General features: G+C 39.5%; 3 protein-coding genes across 3 annotated transcripts; 2 read left to right on the forward strand and 1 right to left on the reverse strand.

Moving 5' to 3' along the window:
• Nucleotides 1-260: 260 nt before the first annotated feature.
• Nucleotides 261-5699, forward strand: LOC120457797 (dynein axonemal assembly factor 1 homolog). Its single transcript, XM_039645294.2, has 5 exons — nucleotides 261-461; nucleotides 518-987; nucleotides 1042-1106; nucleotides 1709-1794; nucleotides 1850-5699. Exons 1-5 carry the CDS (start codon nucleotides 329-331, stop codon nucleotides 5605-5607), a joined length of 4512 nt encoding a protein of 1503 aa, XP_039501228.2. The 5' UTR covers nucleotides 261-328; the 3' UTR covers nucleotides 5608-5699.
• Nucleotides 5700-6292: 593 nt separating this feature from the next.
• Nucleotides 6293-8327, reverse strand: LOC120457784 (putative gustatory receptor 39b). The gene is made up of 3 exons (XM_039645279.2): nucleotides 7443-8327; nucleotides 6491-6658; nucleotides 6293-6420 (listed from the first exon to the last, which is right to left on the reverse strand). The coding sequence occupies exons 1-3, from the start codon at nucleotides 8325-8327 to the stop codon at nucleotides 6364-6366; spliced, it is 1110 nt and encodes a 369-aa protein (XP_039501213.2). The 3' UTR covers nucleotides 6293-6363.
• Nucleotides 8328-10775: 2448 nt separating this feature from the next.
• Nucleotides 10776-18187, forward strand: LOC120457780 (cytosolic 10-formyltetrahydrofolate dehydrogenase). The gene is made up of 3 exons (XM_039645276.2): nucleotides 10776-10896; nucleotides 14836-16941; nucleotides 17436-18187. Exons 1-3 carry the CDS (start codon nucleotides 10891-10893, stop codon nucleotides 18063-18065), a joined length of 2742 nt encoding a protein of 913 aa, XP_039501210.2. The 5' UTR covers nucleotides 10776-10890; the 3' UTR covers nucleotides 18066-18187.
• Nucleotides 18188-18516: the final 329 nt, after the last annotated feature.

Consider the following 18516-nt stretch of genomic DNA (forward strand, 5'->3'; position numbering starts at 1 on the left):
CGATTTAATTTCCTATTTTAAAAATGTCTCTTTTTTTATCCAACAGCTTGAATTGCATCTGTGTTTAGGCTACTGTATTCATGTTTGCTGTTTGGATCAATACCTTTTGGTATTATTAGAGTGAAGAATAATGTTTATTATGCATACATACATATGTGTTCGTTACCACTGGTTACAATAATCAAAATTCTATGCCATTTTATCGGTTGTTATAAGCAAAGTGTGTTTGTTCAATAAAAACGAAGGCTATAAGTGTGCTATTCTCGAACTGTTCAAACAAATCGTTATTATACTTAAAAAGGAAAACAAATATATAAGGAAAAATAAAATGTCTCTTTCTAATCGCAAAGAAATAACTGGTCTTACACGAATGACACCCAAGGGCCTTAAAGAACTATGCAAGAAAGACAAGCTCTACCAAACACCACGTTTAAATGATACACTATATCTGCACTACCAGGGTAAGTTGACAGAACTTTCTTCCTAAGAAAAGATTATAAGAAAGTATTCATTTCAGGTTTTCAGTGCATAGAACACTTGGAAGAGTACACAGAGCTTAAGTGTTTGTGGTTAGAATGCAATGCCATTTCCGAAATTCAGGGCTTGGAGAAACTTAGCAAACTGAAGTGCCTCTTTCTTCAAAACAACCTTATAACCAAAATTGAAAATTTAGAACCATGTCGCGAGCTAGATACTTTAAATCTGAGCTCAAATCATATTCGCAAAATACAAAACATTGGGAACAATATCTTGCCAGTTTTAAATACTCTTACCATTGCATCAAACTATCTCAAAGACAGTGAGAGCCTGTCAGACTTGGTTCAATGTAAAACACTATCTGTGCTAGACTTATCAAACAACAGAATTGACGATATTTTGATTGTAAAAATATTTGAGCAGATGCTCAATCTGAAGGTCTTGGTTCTGCAGGGAAACCCGGTTGTTTCCCGCCTGCCGCAGTATCGGAAGACATTGATACTGGCTTGCGTAAGTTTATTTTTGGTCCATAATAATAATATACTACATTTAAATCCCGAACAGAAGGAACTCACTTATTTGGATAGCCGTCCTGTGTTTCCTCGTGATCGAGCATGTGCTGAGGCTTGGTGAGAATTTCACACCCGTTACTCTTAAAGTAAATGGGTATACTAGATTCGTTAAAAAGTATGTATGACCATATAAAGTATATTTATTCCTGATAAGGATCCGTCTGGGCCTGTCCGTCTGTTTGTCTGCCCTATAAACATCGAGATCTCCGGAACTATATAGTTATAAAGTTGAGGCAAATGTTGCCAAATGTTGCTATTCTCACTCTAACGGCCACAAACTGCCACGCCCACACTTTTGAAACATGTATTGATTTGGTATGCCAAAAATTTGTTTGCCAATCTCACAAATCGCCCAAAGCTGTCATGCCCACACATTTGCAAATAGTTTGATATATTTTCGTTTTTGTTCATTAGTTCTGTAAATTTTTACTCTAACGCCCACAAACCGCATAAAACTGCTATATATAAAGGGCATTGATTAGTCCACTTCGTATAATCGATGCGCATCATAAGCTCGACTATTGATCCAGATCAAGAGTATATATATGGACTTCATATATACTTTTTAACGAATCTAATATACCCTACTACTCTACGAGTTACTGGTATACAAAAAAAGCATTGCAAATCAATTAATTTAAGCTGAAATTTTTACGTAGGAAACGAGATGGCTATGAAGGGGAACGCAAGGAAAATAATCGTTGGAACCGAGCTGAGCGCAGAAAAACACGCGAAAGTATTAACTGTGAGTAGAACAATAAGATTATGAAAACCATCATCTTATCCGTCATTCCTCAAAGGTACCATACGTATTCGCAATAGTCACCGTCCACCTGATCAGCAGGATCCATTGCTGAGGTCTAGTGATTCGGAAGACGACACATGCACCGGTACAACCCTTAAGAAAGTAGTGATTGAGAACGGTTGTGTCGATGATATATGGAAGGAGGTGTCGTGTGAGCATCCTACCTCAGAGAGCGGTGCCAGTACATCTAGCTCAGTGGAAGACAATGATGCTACAAGCTCTCAGGACGATCTCATAGCAGAGAAATTAAGTAATCGTGGAACACTCGAGGGGCGTCCAAAAGTCCTTAATGAAACTGAAGGGAGCAATCTAAAGAGAGTCAATCAAAATATCAAGAATGTGGAGCCTAGGAATATACAAACAATCGTATTTGAGGAGGATGTTAGCAAGAAATCGCAGGTTATTATAGAAGAGGAAAACGTCCCGAAAATAAATCTTATAAACGAACCATGTGATCTGAATGATAAAAAAGCGATTATCGTTAAGTGTAAAAAAACTGGTTATACTTCCATAGGACCAGTTCATAAGGAAACCGTTTTTCACGAGGACGCTGAAATAAAAAAAATGGAAGACGTGGTTCTATGCCAGGATTTTATTAAATCAGACGAACATATGAGCTCGGAAAAGCTGGAAAAAGATTTTGAGCAAACTTGTACTGCCCCAAGAAATGAAGCTCAATGTAAGGAATTTGACGAAGATCAAAAAATTATAGAAATTGAAAGCAAACTTATTTATGAAATGTATGAAAGTTTTGCAGCTGATGACGATGATAAACTTAACGAAACTTTCGATTTAAATCTATATGAGACCACAAGTGAACACCAGGCACACAAAGTTTCTTTTGACGAAAACAAAATGCCAATGAGCTGTTATCAAGAAGATAAAGATATCCTTTTACCCAAAAGCATGGAGGAAACACTGTTTGAAGAAGAATGTTTCATTGCAAATGACAAGTGTGCTCATGACTTAGAGGAAATAGGTCGCCAAATGGATGAGGATCTGGCAGAACTAAGGCAGTCCACTCAAAATGTGGTCGGACTTTCAAAAGACGAGATTGCTGAAACAGACATTGAAACAGATGAGGAGGATCTGATAGCACAGCAGGACCCATACTCTCCACTTCTCAAGCAGCAATTTAAAAACAGGCGTATGAAAATTATGTTAATAGAAGAATCCAAAGCCCAAGGAGAATCACAAAGGGATTTAAATATTACAGTCTCAAATGAATCTGGCGGAGATGACAAGCAAGACCAATTATTTGCCCGAATATTAGATGATGCAACAGAAAATATACCCAAACGCATCTTTGGTACTGGGTGTGATGCACTTAGTTACAATTGGCCTCAAGAAGAGTGCTTGCTTCAATTGACTTTATCCGAAGTGAAAGAAACTCCTGCTCAAGAATGTACCTTCAAGAATTCTATAACAAATAGTTCAAGTTTCGAAGAGGCAAATAAAATTTGCGTTCGTATGGATCAAAAAATGGCCGAGGAAGAGGAAGCTTTAGGTAAGCTTTTGCATGACTTGGAAAACGAGGCCGAAAATGTGTATGAAATAAACACGAAGATGACGTACGAAGGAACCACTTCCAGTAAAGAAGTAGTCAGTATTTGTACATCCTTGCTGGACGATATTATAGTTGAGCTTACGTTGAACGAGATATTGTGGCACGAGAAGCCCAAAAGTTTCAAATTCGGACCTATCGAATCTGACGAGGAGTTTAGTTACTCATTGGAACCGCAATTGGAAAAGTTGGTTCCCCCTGCACTAGAAGATCCGGCCCGAGGAAAAAGCCTTCGAGAATGTTTGGATACCTTTTCTGATTTTGTCTCTTCCATGGCAGATCCGAAGCTGCCTCTGATGCTGGGTCGTAACCCCACATTAGGTGTGGAGAAAATTCGTGCCGCTCAAGAATTGCTAAAGTCTAAAAATCTTGCGGAGATATACGCGGATTCAGCGGAAAGCTTAAACTCCCAGGTAGCCAAAGAAATTGAAAAGCGCAAGCGGCGCGTGGCAGCCACTGCTACCCGTTGTTTTAATCAACGAGATAAATATGATGATACACTAGAGTTAGTGAATAATCGGTTGATGATTGTCAAGAGAGATTCCGGGGATCTGGAAGAACTGCCGCCTCCACCCCCCTTAATAAGTGACTCAGAGTCCGAAGACTACGACACAGCTGACGATGAGTATACGCCTGGAAACGGGGGTCATAAACTTGGGTCACAACCTAAGGATTCGAAAAATCTTGTAACGAATAGTTTGTTGAAGCAAAAGCAAGCCGACTCCGACGTTGTAGAAGAAGTTGTTAAAAAGAACAATCATGCTGAAGATGAATTTTATTCGTTGGAAGCTATGACAACCTTCAGTAGCCTAGACGCCGAATTTTTTCAGAAGCTGGATCTTCAGAAAGTTAACGATTCCGAAGACTCAGAACCAGCCAAAAACTGCATGCGGAATTATAACGAACTTCAAGCCTATATGAAATCCGGATCATTGAATCACCGGTTGAATACTGAGGAAACAAAGACGTTGCAGACAAGGTTTTCCACGGTTGGCTCTGATGAAAGCAAGACGAAGTTACGAAACCCCCAAGAAGGAAAAGAGGATGCCCTTCTTAAAAAGATGGTTCTTCGCATGAAAGAGTACGAGGAACGGGAGCATCAGCTCCAGCTAGTACCGCATGAATTAGGTTCAATTAAGCTATCCTTGGGTGGATCTAAGCTTTTCGAGCAAACTCCAGAGACTGTCCTTGTCCATACAGAAAATGAACCTACTAGTAAAATCAAATTAATAGATAACAAGAAAACAAACAATGACGAGAGCACACATCCAATTAAAAGTTATTGCGAGCCACTTGTCAGGGCCTCCTGTAAAACTTCAAACAAAAATATAGACGACGATATACAGTCCGATGTTTCAACTGACTACGAATCTGGCGAAGAAGTAGTTGTTGTAGAGCCACCTAAACTTTCCGAAGCGGTTTTAAAATCGTTCTACTCTGATGGATTTGAAGCAGACCTAAATATGGTCCATGAACTTGAAGAAGATACTCGACGTAATCTTTATTGCTATCACTCAAATGAAATGCTTAATCCAACAAAGAATCATCCCTTTTCATTAAAAAAGACATTGTCTTCTAAAACCTCTACTAATGAGCTGACTGTAGGCGCCAAGGCCAAGTGGGCCAAAATAGCTGAACGACTACACGAATTTCTTGATCCGGAGACGATTTCGAAGCTAAATAAAGAACAGTTTGGTGAAAGCGATGAGTTTGAGGACAGTCAAGATGATAATATTTTTACAGATATAACGTTTGAGGAAAACAATTCAAAAAAATATGAGAATTTGGTTTCAGAAGAATGTAACTGTACACAATCCATTTACGATGAAAACTCATGCCCGTCTGAGCTTAATGGCAACGATCAATTTTCGGGCCTTAAAGAAATTAATAAAGATAAAGAAATGCCAACATGTAATCTGGAATTAAATAGTGTAATGATCCAATCCAAAAAGAAAACTTCCGAAATTTTGCCAAATGAAATTGGAAATATAATTAAAGCTTGCTCTTCTTTTGAAGCTCCACCAACTGATCCCATTGGGATTAAATACTTTGAGGACCCAACATTAACCCAAATGAATCCAGAATTTTTAAAAACTAAACAAATTGAGTGCAATCTTCAGATTTTGAGCGAGGATGGAGACGTTGTGGTCCAAGAGCTCAGTGTCAATGCTCAGGTGTCTTTTGAGTAAAATTCGATCCCGATTAATTTGTTAAAATGTAATTCATTGTTTTTAAATTGTTTTTTTATTTAAAGTAAATGGAGGAATATTTGAAAACGTAATTATAAATGTATTTTAATTGCCCCGCTACGATAAGGCATGGAAACTTCAATTTAAAATCCAGCGCGTACCGCTCAAGTATGTATATGTAAAAACGTAGAAAAAGTTGAAAGCACTCACAAAAAGATTAGACGGACTTCGTCTATAAGGGGTGCACGACATGAACTAGTTGAAACCGGATCGCAGTTTAATGGTGCATCATAGAAACCGGTTTGTTTCTTAGACTGCTAGCTGGTTTCTAGCGCAGGGCAATCGTTTGGGTTATCACTTGGCTGCCATTGATAACAGTTTTTTTTGATTATCAGTAATACCAAGCGGAAAATATTATTATTTATTGGTCAGCTCCAGAATTTCAGGATTGAAACATATTCAATTTTAAAATCTTTTCTTATCAGGTTTCTTATTTTGGACCCCCTGCACTTAACTAATACCAGTCCTAGACTTTTTAGCGGATTATTAAATGTATTTTGTTCAACCATGTATTTTGTCTCTATCAACCATACAGTATATTGCGCCAAGGAACTAAATCCCGTTTTCGGCTAATAAGCCTGGTGATAATTTTATGCAGAGTTAAATCAAAAACTTTATAACATTATTCTATTGTCTTTGGTTAAATTTTATATATATTTTCGTAGTCTTACATAAGAGAAATGGGTGAAACAATTGCTACACTGAACTGAATTGCATAAGCACGATCAAATAGGTCACTTTCGCAGCCAAAATCTGAAAATATTTAAAATATATTGAAATCTAAGCGCTATTTGGAAACGAAATCAAACGGAATCATACAAACCGACATTAAAAGCGAGTTATCAGCGTTCATAAAGCCCTCAGCATTGATAGTCAATAAATTTTGTTCCACTTGCATTATAAACTCTGTCAGCAGATCTTTATAAGAGGTTTCTCTTCCGATCGAGGGATGGAAGGACAAGTTCCTTAAATAGCTTCCAATCATGACACTCTAAGGGGGGTGTAAATAACTTTATTGAAGGCTGCTGGTTGTAACATTATAAGGATTATAGAATATACAATATATGTATGTGTGTAAATGAAAAGATTTTATTATCTTATGTTTTATGATGATATTTTAATTGTAAATTGTAAACTAAATACAGTTCTTACACCCTTGCAGATGGTTTGATTTCAGTCAGAAGATTGCAACGCATTGAAAGAGACATTTGCGGCCATATAACGTAAACTCTTGATTTATTTTTTTTTATAGCCCATACATACGGACAATGTACGTCAGTCCGTTTATACGAAAATTAGTTTCATTGCAGGTACTGAGGTAGGCGGATTGGTCCGTTGTAACATACAGCTAATATAGCAAGCTTTCGCCTTTCAATAAACAAAACAAAAATTTTTTTTATCATAAAGTGTTTTAATTCAATAGTTTTCGGCAATATATAAATTTGGGTTTAATTCGATAAACATCTAAACAGGAAGGAAGAGTCAAAAATTAATTAGCTAATTAATAAAAAATATAATCTTACTTTCTTTTAATTCGATTATAAAGCGTTATAATTCGCAATACCATAGTTTTTTGACAATATATAATTTCGGGTTGAATTTGATCAAAGTCGGACGACATTATCATAAAGCTGACTTATGAATGTTGCATAATTTGAAAATATCAGAAAAGAAATCATAGTTTTGGGTATTTTTTTCTTCAATTAAATTATTGCAAGGGTACATAAGCTTCGGCTTGCCGAAGCTAGTTTCCTTTCTTGTTTTGTTTTTATAACCTGTCGTTGGCAAAACTCTCCATAACGGCAAAACACCAAGATGTTGACGAATGATGGTAAAAAAACGGAAAATGTGGCATAAAGGTACTTGTATTGATAGACCTCAGCCAGAACCTGCTGGGTCCAGTAAATATTGACGGTGCTATCTGAAAACAGAACCACATAGGTGGCAAGTATGGACCAGCCAAAGAGATCGTTGAAGTGGGTGAACAGATGATAAAGTTCCATGTGACACTGTTTAAGTGCTAACAGGAAATCTAGAGAGCAAAGCCGATTGGCATTACTGTCCAAACTGCAGTTGGCGCCCATCAAATGACACTCAAGAACGTTTTGGAGCCGTTTACCAAACAGACTCGCGTGCTGACCCAGCAAATCTACGTACAAAAGCATTAATACAAATTGCATCCTTATAATAAGGATTGACAAGAGGGAGGACCAAAAGTAGAGAAGGCTTCCGTTTAGAGCAACATAGATGGAGGGCAATACCGTCACCAAACATCCAATACCAAGTGCTAGAATTTTCGCATACGACTGCCACTTTAACCGCCCTACATGTATCTTAAGTTCGCACTGCAATCGAAGTCCCAAGTACTTTATCTCCATGCAGAACCTGAAGTAGTCATCGTAGTGAACCATCATCTGCAGTACAATTACAGCAACACACACAATCTTAGCTACGAAAACAATCACGTTGACCATAAGAGAGAGAAATAGTTCTGAACTCTGTGGAAAATTAATGGAAATCCCGAAATTAACTGCATTTAAAATAATTAGGAACGCTGAGTACAATTTTTGAACGAACTGCGAATGAGCACAACTCTCTGACCATGGCACAAGGCCCAGCAAAGCAAAGTATTTTAGGTACGGATGAAAGGAATAAAGCATGCCGTACGGTTGAAAATATACTGGCTATAATAACATGAAATTTCCAGAATATTTAACTACTACCACTTGAAGGCACTATGAGCAAGTAATTTGCTAATTGATCAGATGACTTTGCTTCTCAACTAATACTGTTCCACGATAGCTTACCAATAAAAAATCCACATTTTTAAAGCACTTGTTCTATCAGAGAATAATTAAGTTCATCGTAATACCTGCATAGCTCTTATTCCACATGTATAATATATGTATATGCCATTCCAAACACTCTGTTCAGGAGAAATACAGTACTCGTAGAGTAATAGGGTATACTAGATTCGTTGAAAAGTATGCAACAGGCAAAAGGAAGCGTTTCCAAAAAGGCTCCCATAACCCCCACGTCCACACTTTTATATTTTTATTTTATTTGTTTTTGTCAATTTCTATGAATAGGCCAAAAATAATGTTGAATGTTTGCTGAGTAACGGGTAACCAATAGTCGAGAACGATCTCTACTATAACGATCTCTCTTGTTTTGAATATACACTTGAACAAGCAGCAATGTGAATTCTGTAGCAAGCAGAATCTTTAGCATGCAGTGAGACGTTGGCTCTTTCAAATACACTTCCAATAACCTACTAACTATTATAGGCGGATTTTCAAAATTTTGTTCAATATTGATGACATAAAAATGCAGTGGCCAGGCCGTCCTTAGCGCGTGAGTGTTTGTGGACGTGGCAACGATTTAAAAAGCTAGCACTACGTAGGCGTCACTAGAAACTGCTTCTGTGTTTATACCCGTTACTCGTAGAGTAAAAGGGTATACTAGATTCGTTGAAAAGTATGTAACAGGCAGAAGGAAGCGTTTCCGACCATATAAAGTATATATATTCTTGATCAGGATCAGTAGCCGAATCGATCTGGCCATGTCCGTCTGTCCGTCCGTCTGTCTGTCCGTCTGTCCGTCTGTCCGTCTGTCCGTATGAACGTCGAGATCTCAGGAACTACAAAAGCTAGAAAGTTGAGATTAAGTATACAGACTCCAGGGACATAGACGCAGCGCAAGTTTGTCGATTCATGTTGCCACGCCCACTCTAACGCCCACAAACCGCCCAAAACTGCCACGCCCACATTTTTGAAAAAGGTTTTGATATTTTTTCATTTTTGTATTGGTCTTGTAAATTTCTATCGATTTGCAAAAAAACTTTTTGCCACGCCCACTCTAACGCCCACAAACCGCCCAACGCTGCTACGCCCACACTTTAGAAAAATGTTTTGAAATTTTTTCATTTTTGTATTGGTCTTGTAAATTTCTATCGATTTGCCAAAAAACTTTTTGCCACGCCCACTCTAACGCCCACAAACCGCCCAAAGCTGCTACGCCCACACTTTAGAAAAATGTTTTGATATTTTTTCATTTTTGTATTAGTCTTGTAAATTTCTATCTATTCGCCAAAAAACTTTTGGCCACGCCCACTCTAACGCCCACAAACCGCCAAAAACTGTTCTTCGCACTTACACTAGCTGAGTAACGGGTATCAGATAGTCGGGGAACTCGACTATAGCGTTCTCTCTTGTTTTATTGTTCCAAAAGTCTCAACGTTCACCTGGACGTACAGACGGACAACGTCCGGACATCGGATCGAATCTCCGTTTTTTTCTGATGAGTAAAATATATACCTTAAAGCCTTGTACCAGTTACATACTTTTCAACGAATCCAGTTATACACCTTACCTCTACGAGTAAAAGGTACAAAAACTAGCACACTCAACATATTCGTTTTCTAATGCTATCGCTACGTTTTCCTACGTTTCCGCTGATAATCGATCGTTTCAATAATTCAATTGTGATTCCATATATACCATAAAGTGAGCTAACAGAGTCACCAGGCTGCATATGTACATATTTCGTTACCCTTGCAGAAAGTATATGGATTTCAGAAGTTTGTAATGCTGTAAAGAAGAACTGTGCAAAAAAACCCATATAAACTATGGTTGATTTTTATCAACAGTCGAGTTAATATTATATTGGCTGCCATACCAAACAAATTTGTAATTCCATCGCTTAAATTATAAAGTATATATAATTTCGATTTTCGTTTGATGAAAATCGGGCGACTATATCATATACCTACTTAAGGAACAACAGTCGGAACATGAATAGCTAATTATTGAAATAGAAATCCTAGCTTCGCTGTTTTCGATCATAAAACGACTACATCGTTTAGTCAGAAAATTAATTGAATATTTCAAAACAAAATAATAGTTTTGTTTTTTTTTCTGATCATAAATTGTTATTTTTCACCAAGTTAAAAAGTATTTATATATTTGCAAGGGGATATAGGATTCGGCTTGCCGAATCTAGCTTCCGTTCTTGTATATATTTTTTAAACAGTTGATAACGATAATGAAGTGCTTATGTGCTATCAGGGTATAAATAGGACCCGAATTGAAAACACAAAATCAGTTGATAGTTTGCGGGATCAGAGAAAATAACAAAGTGAAAACAGAGTACTGAGTACTCATATTTAAAGCTACTTGATTATTAGTGTTTGTTGTTTAAAGTGCTGAAGACTAATCACCACTAATGGCTGTTAGTATGAATCTGATTTAAATAAGTCGCTTTACGAATAAGCTTGCATTCTACAAAATTTTATACGTAATTTACTCTTCAATATTTTTAAAAATTAATTTACTATTTTATTTCGACTTAGGAGAAATGTACATTAATTCATGTTCTTAACGCAAATGGACGTATTAAAGTGAATAGGCATCGCGTTGTTATAGCAACCTGCAGTACAATTAGTCGCCTTTGTAGTCGCTAAATAATAAATTAATAAAATCATTCCCAGTGATTGTCATACAAAAACAAGATGGAACACTATAGTCTTCCACTAGGAGAGTAACGGGTATCAGATAGTCGGGTCTCTTGTTTTGTATCTGCATTCTAGCTTTGCGCCGCATTTATTGACTCTCTTTTTCAAAGTCTTCCATCAATTCTTGTTTCAGGACCGTAGTTAGCAATTAAAATGTAATTTTGATCGTCATCTCGGTACCAAACATCAGCTCGAATGGTGCTTTTTGTTTAGTCGAATCAACATGCAAGTTGATTGCTTTTTGGCTTTTGACAACGAACCTATACCATTTATTTGTATTGTCTGCAGAAAGTTTACTAATGATGGACAGGATAACTCGGTTAACTCGCTCCTCTGTCCACTCCATCTGTTGTCCATACGTGCTGAATCGATATCTGCTTCACACACTCCTCAAAAGAGTCAGAGATAAAAGCTGCTCCTCTGTCTGTCACGATCCTAGCAGGAAATTCCAAAATATTCGACCATTCCTCCAGCTTTTTCATAACTTCATCGGCCCCTGTAGATTTTGTGGAGAACTACCACACAAAATCCATCGACTATTGGCCTAAGTAATCCAGATGCAGCGTCTGTAACGGCTGACCTTCTTTGTCAATACAATTCAGGTTACCTTCCTGCTTACCAATCTTCTTATTGGTCAGCATGCACTTTATGCATGTGGCGATTCCCTGTGACACGTTTCGCCTCATATGCGGGATAAAAAATTGCTGTTGCAGACTGTGCATCGTCTTCGTTATTGCAGAGTCCATCTGCATGGGCTTCATTTATAATTTCATGCTTCATAGCCTTGGGTACAACGAGAAGATCACGACCGTCAACATGTTTGTACAAAACATCTTCCTTTAGCTTATATCGTTGGTAATGTTCCTTCCCCAAGATACATAAGAGTGCATTAATAATTTTACTTTTGACGACATGTTTCATTAGATCCTGCAGAGACAAAATCCATTGCGAACCTCGCGAGAAATATTCTTCTTCTTCACAGTTTGGGTAAACGCTCCGCAGTCAGTTACTAATACAATGTTTACACCCAGCAAGTAGTGTGTAAAAATTCTCCATTGCCAAGTATGCTGCTTTTATCTCCAGGATTCAGCTATGTCGTTTTGAACCGCTTTTCGAGGTATTTTTACTCCAGAAAAATATTTCTCTTCTTCAACATCCAAACCGCCGAAACATCGTTGCGCCAAATCCATCCTTTGAAGCGCCTATGTGCAGTTCCGTGGGTGCATTCTGTGAAGCGACCCGAAGTGGTTCAGGGCAAAGGCTATTCTTCAACTGATTAAATACGTTTAGCTCCGTGGTGTCCATCTTAAATTCAGAATCCTTTTTCAGCAGGTTAATGGTCAAGCTATGTGTGTGTATCAGAGAACTGCAGCAAGCCACCGGCACCGTAAGTGTACCCGCTAAACACCGGGAGTCTCCGCACCCGGGTGTTTGGAGACACCCTATTTTTAGCAATGACAAACACCCGGGTGTTTTGCCACCAGGGTGATTTTCTGTACTTGCACAAAAACACCCGGGTGTATGTATGCTGTGCAAAGAAGTTTAGGGTGGGTGACGCGCAAGCAAGGATCGGCCGCAGGTACTTTTCTGTATGCATAAAAATTGTATGGGTGGAAGCGAGACACGGTCCAAAAAATTTAGGGTGAATGGAAACACCCAAGGAAAAGGTCGTGCACATGTTTTTGCGTTTTGATGTATCTAATGTCTTAACAGAAAACAAACTTATGTATTATTATTATTATTTTTATTTTTATCATTTTAAAAAGAAAAATTATACATACAAAGTTAAATATGGTAATTAAATATTAAAAATTTTAACAAAGCAAATAATAATAGATATAAAGAAGAGAGAACGCTATAGTCGAGTTCCCCGACTATCTGATACCCGTTACTCAGCTAGTGATAGTGCGAAGGAGGTCTTCTACACTGACAGTTTTTGGCGGTTTGTGGGCGTTAGAGTGGGCGTGGCAAAAAGTTTTTGGCAAATCGATAGAAATTTACAAGACTAATACAAAAATGAAAAAATATCAAAACATTTTTCAAAAGTGTGGGCGTGGCAGCTTTGGGCGGCTTGTGGGCGTTAGAAGGGGCGTGGCAAAAAGTTTTTTGGCAAATCGATAGAAATTTAAAAGACCAATATAAAAATGAAAAAATATCAAAACATTTATCAAAATGGTTGGCGTTGCAGCTTTGGGCGGTTTGTGGGCGTTAGAGTGGGTGTGGCAAAAAGTTTTTTGGCAAATCGATAGAAATTTAGAAGACCAATACAAAAATGAAAAAATATCAAAACATTTTTCAAAAGTGTGCGCGTGGCAGTTTTGGGCGGTTTGTGGGCGTTAGAGTGGGCGTGGCAACATGAATCGACAAACTTGCGCTGCTTCTATGTCTTGGGAGTCTGTATGCTTAATCTCAACTTTCTAGCTTTTGTAGTTCCTGAGATCTCGACGTTCATACGGACAGACAGACGGACAGACGGACGGACGGACAGACGGACAGACGGACAGACGGACGGACAGACGGACATGGCCAAATCGACTCGGCTATTGATCCTGATCAAGAAAATATATACTTTATATGGTCGGAAACGCTTCCTTCCGCCTGTTACATACTTTTCAACGAATCTAGTATACCCTTTTACTCTACGAGTAACGGGTATAAAAAGAAATGCCTATTTCGTGTTGGTTAAATTTCTGTAAAAAGAATGCATAAATCTACAGATTTTGGGCATAATATATTTCGTTTTTCAGTACTTACTGTACTTTTCTTTTTCGTATGTTACCTACCACAGGCACTCGAATGTGAACACCCGCGTGTTTACCGAAAAAGGCACTTGCCTTTTTCTGCATGTTTGCCTTCTCTACCCTTCGTTATGAGTGGCGAGTGTGATCGGTACCCGCGACGTAGGGTGCCGCATTGATTCGGGTCCGCAGGCACCAGGGTGTTTGCAGACACCCGAATATTTTGAGCGGGTGTTTGTATGTACCCGCGATGACCGGTGTGAGTGGCACCCGCACTCGAAATTGTTGAGTGAGTGTGATCAGGGTGGCAAAAAATGCCACTCTTGTAGTTCTCTGGTGTGTATCCTCTTATCAACTTGCGAACAAAGCCAATCCAGCCATACAAACTACTGCAATGCTTTAACAGTCGTCAGGATAGCACTCTTTTCAGAGCCAGGCCAAATCCGTCCGACTAAGTAGTCGAACTCGACTATAGCACTCTCTCTTGTTTATAACTGAAATATGGTTTTATGGTACGTTGGTAGGCATCGGTAACTGTTTTTTATAGCTTCATTTATAACACAAATGTTTAAATACTTAGACTAGAAGTGTGATATATTGAATTAAAAATGTATACAACCAAGAGAGCCCGCTTTTTCTAGACATTCAGATACCCGTTACTAAGCTAGCGGCATATCAAGGGAAAAATTTTAAAAGTTTGTTTTAATAGATAGAAAAAAGTGAAATAAAATAAATCAAACCCCTTTTTATCAAAAAAGAGCATGAAACAAACTGCGGAACATTTTTTTTTAATAAGATAAATATGATTTAATTCATTAAGTTCTTTTAATTTATTTTATTTTATTTTATGTGTCCAATCTTAACAAATTAAAAATCATTCTAAATTTTGATTTCTTTTTATATCCTTGTGCTTTTCAGCTAAAAATAAAAATCGCAATTATAGGACAGAGCAATTTCGCTGCTGATGTTTTGGAGCTTCTGTTGGAGCGCTCAAATATCCAAATTGTAGGAGTCTTCACTATTCCAGATAAAGGCAGTCGAGAGGACATTTTGGCAACTACTGCTACCATCCACAATATACCTGTTTTCAAGTTCGCAAGCTGGCGTCGCAAGGGAATAGCACTGCCAGAAGTCTTGGAACAATACAAGTCTGTGGGCGCTACTCTAAATGTTTTGCCCTTCTGTTCTCAATTCATTCCCATGGAGGTGATTGACGGAGCGGTATTGGGGAGCATTTGTTACCATCCGTCTATCCTGCCACGTCACCGCGGAGCTAGTGCCATATCGTGGACCCTGATCGAGGGCGACGAAGTGGCCGGCTTCAGCATTTTTTGGGCAGATGACGGTCTTGACACAGGACCCTTGCTGCTAACCCGGCAAACGAACCTGGAACCCACGGACACGCTGGACACCATATACAAGCGCTTCCTATACCCCGAAGGTGTAAAGGCTATGGGTGTCGCTGTGGACATGGTGGCCAGTGGAACGGCACCCAAGATAATCCAGGCGGAAGTGGGGGCAACCTACGACCCAGCTATGTTTAAAACTGAAAATCAGATAATCAATCTTCAGGCCCCAGCTGAAAAAATTTGGAACTTTGTTCGCGGTCTGGACTCAGTTCCTGGAGCCATAGCCACGGCTCTGCATGATAATGGCTCAGAGGAGCAAATTCGACTCTTTGGAGCTCATCTGTACTCAGGTGGACCCGTGTCGAATGGAAAGGTTCTACGGCTAAGGGGCCTAACCAAACCCGCCTGGATACACAGCGGTGGTCTTCTTATAGAGGGAACCGACGGTGTCTTTGTCAACATTCGCCGCATTAAGCGTGGCACAAAGGTAATCAGCGCGAGCGAGTGGTTTAAACAAGCTGAGGATCAGTCTATAACCGATTTTAGCGAAGACGAATTGGCGAAGCGAACGTTGCTGGCCGGAATTTGGAAGGCAATACTCAAGGATGAAATCGACTCATCGACCGATTTCTTTGCATCCGGCGCAGGTTCAATGGACGTGGTGCGCTTAGTCGAGGAGGTTAAAGATGCCTTTGACGTGCCGCTGCAGAACGAGCAAGTTTTCATGGCCCCCGTGTTTGAGGAGTTCTTTAGCGAGCTGGTTAGGTTTCTTCGACTGGGCAGTGCCTGCTCCGGTGACCAGCAACTCGAATTTGAAGCATTTACGCTGAGGGCCAACAAAAGAGAGATCCGAGTGCCAACGCAACTTTTTATAAACGGCGAATTTGTTGACGCCGAGGCTCAACGAACTTTGGAAATTGTTAACCCAACCACTGAGGAAGTGCTTTGTAAAGTGGCCTGCGCCTCGGCCACCGACGTGGACAAGGCAGTGCAAGCAGCCCACTCTGCTTTTTATGGACCCTGGAAACAGATAACACCCAGACAACGAGGTCAGTTGATGCTCAACTTGGCTGATCTGATGGAACGAAATAAGGAGGAGCTGGCCACTATTGAGTCAGTCGACTCGGGAGCGGTTTACACGCTAGCCCTTAAAACCCATGTTGGAATGTCCATCGAAGCGTGGCGCTACTTTGCCGGATGGTGCGACAAAATCCAGGGCAACACGATTCCCGTTAACCCAGCGAGACCTAACAACGTATTAACCTTCACCCGTAAGGAGCCAATCGGTGTATGCGGGTTAATAACGCCTTGGAACTACCCTCTGATGATGCTTTCCTGGAAAATGGCCGCCTGCATTGCCGCCGGGAATACATGTCTCATAAAGCCAGCCCAGACCTGCCCGCTGACTGCTCTAAAGTTTGCAGAGCTAACTGTCCAGGCCGGATTTCCCGCAGGCGTGATCAATGTCCTGCCTGGAAAAGGTTCAGATGCAGGACAGGCAGTGGCAGACCATCAGCTGGTCCGTAAACTTGGTTTCACCGGGTCCACGTCCATTGGCAAGCATATTATGAAGTCCTGCGCAGACTCAAACCTTAAAAAATGCTCCCTGGAGCTGGGCGGCAAGAGCCCGCTAATTATCTTCGCTGATTGTGATATGGACAAGGCTGTCAGACACGTAAGTATGCACCTGTTATTGTGAAAAAACAAAAATATGAAAGGTGGAAGATATAAAACTAATCATAGTGATTATGCGATTGATTTAAATTTGAAATTAGATTACGAAAAATGTTGTTCATGCGTTCATTTTGGTTGGCTGAAAAATATAATATGTATCACTACTGTATCATTCGGATAATTCATTAAGGTTTATCATTTGCTCTTTCTCATTTCTTTTGGAGGTTCTTTTGTTAACGAAGGTACTAATATTGTTCGGGAAAGTTGACTATAGCCTTACTTATTCTTAATTACACAGTATTTTTTGAAAAATTAATCGCCCACTATAACGCCCACATACGCCCATAATGTAAAGTCGGTCTATCGCCCAAATGCGAATAGCATTTGTAAATGTGTAAATATTATCTTGATCAGCTTGCCAATACCATGCTAATCGAACAGTGTCGCGATTTAAGATATCAATAACAAATCGAAAGCTTCCTATTTTTCATTCAGGGTATGTCCTCGGTGTTTTTTAACAAAGGAGAGAACTGCATCGCCGCGGGACGTCTTTTCGTGGAAGATCGCATACACGACGAATTTATACGACGCGTCCTTAAGGATCTGCGCACCATGACTATCGGGGACCCACTTGACCGCGCGACAGCCCACGGGCCTCAGAACCACAAGGCACACTTTGACAAGCTGCTGGAGTTTTGTAAACGTGGGGTCGACGAGGGCGCGAAACTAGTGTACGGGGGATGTCGAGTCCCACACCTCAAGGGATATTTCTTCACTCCCACAGTGTTTACGAACGTTACGGACGATATGTTCATTGCCCAAGAAGAGTCCTTTGGACCGATTATGATAATATCCAAGTTCAGTGGCAGCGACGTGGACTCCTTAATGCAGCGTGCTAATCGCACGGAGTATGGCCTGGCCAGTGGCGTTTTTACAAAGGATATTGGCAAAGCGCTTAGCTTTGCTGATAACATCGAGGCCGGCACTGTGTTTGTCAATGTATATAATAAGACTGATGTGGCAGCTCCGTTTGGGGGCTTTAAGCAGAGCGGCTATGGCAAAGATTTGGGTCATGAGGCGCTCAACGAGTACCTTAAGACCAAGTGTGTTACAATTGAATATTAAAAAGGGCTCAGCTCATGAAATAATGTACCACTTGTAGTAGAACCTATGTAGGTATAGACATATGTATGTATGTATTTAATGCAGACAACCATATAGTCAATAAAAAAATGTGCATTTATCGATTACTGGCGTTTGAGTTAGGGTTGCAGGAACAAGAGAACTGTAACGTTAATTGTAAAAAATAGTGACAACGAGCACTAAGAGTTTAATGTATCATGCTACAACTGCTATTGTAACTCCAAAATGCGTGAATCGTTTACGTCCAAAGAACTCTTAAAAATGAACTTTGAATTTTTTAAAACTTTTTTACTGTTGAGTAAAACGGTAGCGTTTCCGACAAATAAAGTATATATGTATATACACAATTCATCAGAATCAATAGCAGAGTAGAACTGGCCATGTCCGTCTGTCCGTCCGTATGAAAGTTGAGATTCAGCAAGCAGACCAACAA

The sequence above is a fragment of the Drosophila santomea genome, unplaced genomic scaffold (genome assembly GCF_016746245.2).
Source record: "Drosophila santomea strain STO CAGO 1482 unplaced genomic scaffold, Prin_Dsan_1.1 Segkk79_quiver_pilon_misjoin1_scaf, whole genome shotgun sequence".
Classification (NCBI taxonomy): domain Eukaryota; kingdom Metazoa; phylum Arthropoda; class Insecta; order Diptera; family Drosophilidae; genus Drosophila; species Drosophila santomea.